General features: G+C 40.0%; 1 protein-coding gene across 1 annotated transcript; it reads left to right on the top strand.

Moving 5' to 3' along the window:
• The first annotated feature begins 3534 nt into the window (after positions 1-3534).
• LOC101645415 (mitochondrial pyruvate carrier-like protein) lies at positions 3535-3927 on the top strand. Its single transcript, XM_004708781.1, has one exon. It carries the CDS (start codon positions 3535-3537, stop codon positions 3925-3927), a length of 393 nt encoding a protein of 130 aa, XP_004708838.1.
• Positions 3928-4140: the final 213 nt, after the last annotated feature.

Here is a 4140-nt window from a genome sequence, read left to right on the forward strand (position 1 = left end):
TGTCATTTTTATGAAATGTTTGTTAGTATATAATTTACTGTTTAACCCAGAGTAACATGAACACCACAAATAACCTCATTGTAACTGCCAGCACCAGCAGTACTTCTTACAGCCCTATAGCAGCTTACTGCCTCACTCCACTCTACAAAGCCTTGAGTCCCCCCAATGATGTAGAGCCCCAGGGACTAAGTGCAGCATGCAGATCCACCATGTTGGTTGTACACTAGGCTGATTGAAGATGGAAAACCAGAAGTTATGAGTAGTCTTGATATTCTCAATGCAAGTATTTGTCAGTTGATGAAAGAACAAAAGCCACAAAAAGGTATTAAAACTTTGGAACAGTTGAAGCTCAGGAATGTAGTGCTATATGACATTAAACAAACAAACAAGACTGTCCCACAAATTCCATATCAATTGCTGAATATTTCCACTTTTCGAGTCATCGAAAAAAGAAATAACATTTATTAGCCTTTTTGAATTTCAAAGATAATAAATATCTCCTTACTCTATGCTGCTCCATCATCTTTTTCAAAAAGTCTTTATAAATTTACCAACCTTGAATTGCATTCAGCTTGCTAGAAGATTTTCAGCTGGTTCAGTTTGTATATGACACTTCAAACTAATTAATGTTTATGCTATTATTCTATATTGCATGTTTGAATGCTCATGAGACTACACCTATTTTAATGAGACATATTTTAATGCTCATGGGACTACACCTATAAATTATACAAAGTTTTCCTGCTAAGAAAGTTTCAAAACATCTATGGTGTAAATACCCTCATGTGTTAATTTTAGTAATCTGTGAGCATAGCATATACATACACATATGATATACATTAAAAACATAAAACCTTCAATGCACATCTAAAACTTGGAAATTACTCCTCTCAATATAGAGCACAATTATTTTAGACCTCCTATTTTCATAGATCCTGCCTTATATAACCAATAAATATTGAGTTGTAAACTCTAAGAGCTTAGAAATACCTAAATTGCAGTTATGAAATCAATGTTCCCTCAGTCATCTAACATGTGGCCAGTATAATATATTTCAGAATAAATAGACCCGACAATAACCATGCAATAAAGCAAATAAAAAAAGATGGTTAAAAAGTTAAACCAAAAAAGGATGATCATAAATACCAATTTTCTATCTTAGTGCTGAAATTATTTTCAAGCAACTTGAGATACTTCATGTTTTATGAAATCAAAATTCGAGAAATAAATGAGAGGACAAGTTATTTGCTGAACATGGCATGGGAGATACACTGCTCTTTTTTTAATATATTAGAATGCCTGACAGGAGGTATAGTTAAGAAACACTCTCAAAAAAAAAATAGAAAATATATTGACTTATATTGACATATTTTTTAAACCAATCTATTATTCCCAGGTTTCAGTGCATTATAAAAAATGAGAATAATGTATTATAGGATAAGAAATATTTTCTTGCTGTAGAGGTTCCAGATGTTTTGCAGCAATGCCTCGCAATGCTCTTGGAAGCAGTGATGAAGCAAAGATGTTTCAGGAACTAAATCAGTAAAGAATTCTTTGTAACCTGATCGCAGATGTAGAATTGAGTCGGATGGTCATTATTCCACCTGTGCTACTCTCTCGCTCATGAGAAAGCATGCATGGGTGGCATCCAGGGACACTGGAGAGTAAACAAAATGGGAAATAGTATCTTGGAGCTATTATTGACAGAACCCCACTTTCTTTTTTCATGGAAGATACCAGCTCCCTGCGAATGCACATAGATGTTTTGCATAAACAGACATTATGAGAGTGGTCGTGAGTATGTTGTATAGCCAGTTTGCCTATTTTAATGAAAAATCAAGTTTTTAATCTATAGATCCATTTTTCCCTATTAAATATCACTTGAAAAAAATAGAACAGTTTTTAGCCTTTTGAAAGCGGTTTTTGAAATGACTATTTTTAAAGCATTTACTCTGTGGGGTATGTGACTTTGAGAGGCCCTCCGTGCATCTTTATGAAGTTAGACTTGACTGATTTTCAAATGTTTCAAATAAGGCTTGATTTTGTAATAATGTGTTGACAGAATACCGGTAGGAACTTCTAGAAGTGACTGAATTAGTAAAAATATAATAGTAAGTATATCTCGTGAATTCATTTTTCAGTTATTTATTAACATCATTAATATACAGGAATTAGATTTTATAACTCTAAAAAGTAATAAAATAAATTTTGTACTCAGAACAAAATTTCAGCTGCAAATATATTTATTTTATTAAAAATTATAAAACAACTCACATTTCCTTTTTAATACAAGGTTGTTATGTATCATTTTTTTCTGTTCATTATTTAAAGTTTTTCAAGAATATTTATTTCCATTCTCTTTCAAGTCTGCATCTATATTTTGTTCTTTTTGAAGTGTATGAAGGGAGACGTCGGACAGGGCAAGATATGACAAAGTACCCATTTATAAACTATCAAGGGCTCATGAGGGAGGGGGGAGCGGGGAGGGAGGGGAAAAATGAGAACCTAATGTCGGGGGTTTGAGTGGAGAGAAAATGTTTTGAGAAATGATGTACAAATGTGCTTTACACAATTGATGTATGTATGGATTGGGATGACAGTTGTATAAGCCCCTAATAAAATGTTAAAAAAAAAGAAAAAAAGAAAGAAACGGAAGTGCCTGAGAGAGTGTTGCAGAGGGAAGATGAATCGAAAGTATCGTTGTAGAGGCTGTCTTGTGCCATCCAGCATATTGCCAGGCCTTTCTTAGGTGGTACCCCTAAGGAGGTTCAAATTGGCAGTTTTTCGGTGACTAGCCCAGGGACCTTTCATCTAAAGATGAGAGTTAAACATAAACTATCACTGGATCCTGGCTCTCCCCAGCTTTAACAAAAAAGGGGAAAAAACCATGAAGCTATGAAATTAAATGTAAACTATGTATTAGATAATATAAGCACCGTGTTGTTGTTGTTGCCAGGTGCCATGGAGTCGGTCCCAACCCAAAGCTACTCATGCACAACAGAAGGGACCAAGGCCCGGTCCCGCGCCATCCTCCCAAGTGCCTCCCAATTGCACTATACTTAATGTTCATTATCTGAGTGGACTATTGCATTGCAGCGAGGTAGGAGATGACGGTCCTTGTTAAGTGACAGATGCTGAACTCTTAGCGTCGTGTCACTAGTGAGAGGTGAAAAACAGAGGAAGGTCAGCAAGTAATGAGAAGGTGATTTTCACAAAGGTCTCAAATGCTGTACCTGGCTGCGGGGTTTTGGATCATCACCCAGGCAACAACCCGAGTTTCCCACGGCAGGGAAAGCAGGCAGCTGGGTGACCCCCAGAGCGCCCCAGACCTTCAAGGACTCTGCCAGGAGCGCTTTACCACAGTGCCACAAAGGCGTGGGGTCACGGCCCCCCAGCACCCCTCCGCACGACAGCGCCACGTGGTGGCCTGCGCACTTCCTGGGGTTGCGTCAGGGGCGGTTGTGATGTCACGTGGCCTCGAACCCCCGGCACCGTGGGCTGCTTGCCCACTGCCTTTCCCACGGCTCAGCGATCATGGCGGCTGTGGCAGCACTGCTGCAGAGGGCCAAGGCCTACGTCAAGACCAAGGAGTTTCGGGACTATATTACCAGCACGCACTTCTGGGGTCCCATGGCCAACTGGGGCCTGCCCCTGGCCGCGTTCAAGGACACGAAGTCGTCCCCGGAGATCATCAGCGGCCGCATGACGGCAGCGCTCATTTTCTACTCGCTGGCCTTCATGCGCTTCGCTTCCCGGGTCCAGCCTCAGAACTTGCTGCTGCTGGCGTGCCACGGCACCAACGTGGTGGCGCAGAGCACTCAGGCCACTCGCTACCTTCTTTACCACTATGGCGGGATCGAGTGGACTGCCCATGCTAGCAGCCCTGCAGCGGCCACAGCCCCGGCCTCGAAGCAATGTTCTAAATGACCGAGGGCGTTGGATCAAAGCCTTGCAGCTTGCCAACACTGGCCGATGTAAAGCGTTGGTTGTGACTCTACAACAGTGTTCATCTGCAACCTGCGACTTGGTTCATTAAAAAGAAATTTGCACTGAAAAAAAAATATATATATCTATATATATTTCCCCAGGAACATTGTGGCAAGGTGAACAATAACTTTTACTACTAATTTTGGAATATTT

This window comes from Echinops telfairi, unplaced genomic scaffold (assembly GCF_000313985.2).
Source record: "Echinops telfairi isolate 266 unplaced genomic scaffold, ASM31398v2 ScPeMD7_5868;HRSCAF=6743_0, whole genome shotgun sequence".
In the NCBI taxonomy this organism is placed as follows: Eukaryota; Metazoa; Chordata; class Mammalia; order Afrosoricida; family Tenrecidae; genus Echinops; species Echinops telfairi.

What these genes read in the sequence shown, in the direction of transcription:
- LOC101645415 (XM_004708781.1), top strand. Translation starts at nt 3,535, where the DNA reads ATGGCGGCTGTGGCAGCACTGCTGCAGAGGGCCAAGGCCTACGTCAAG.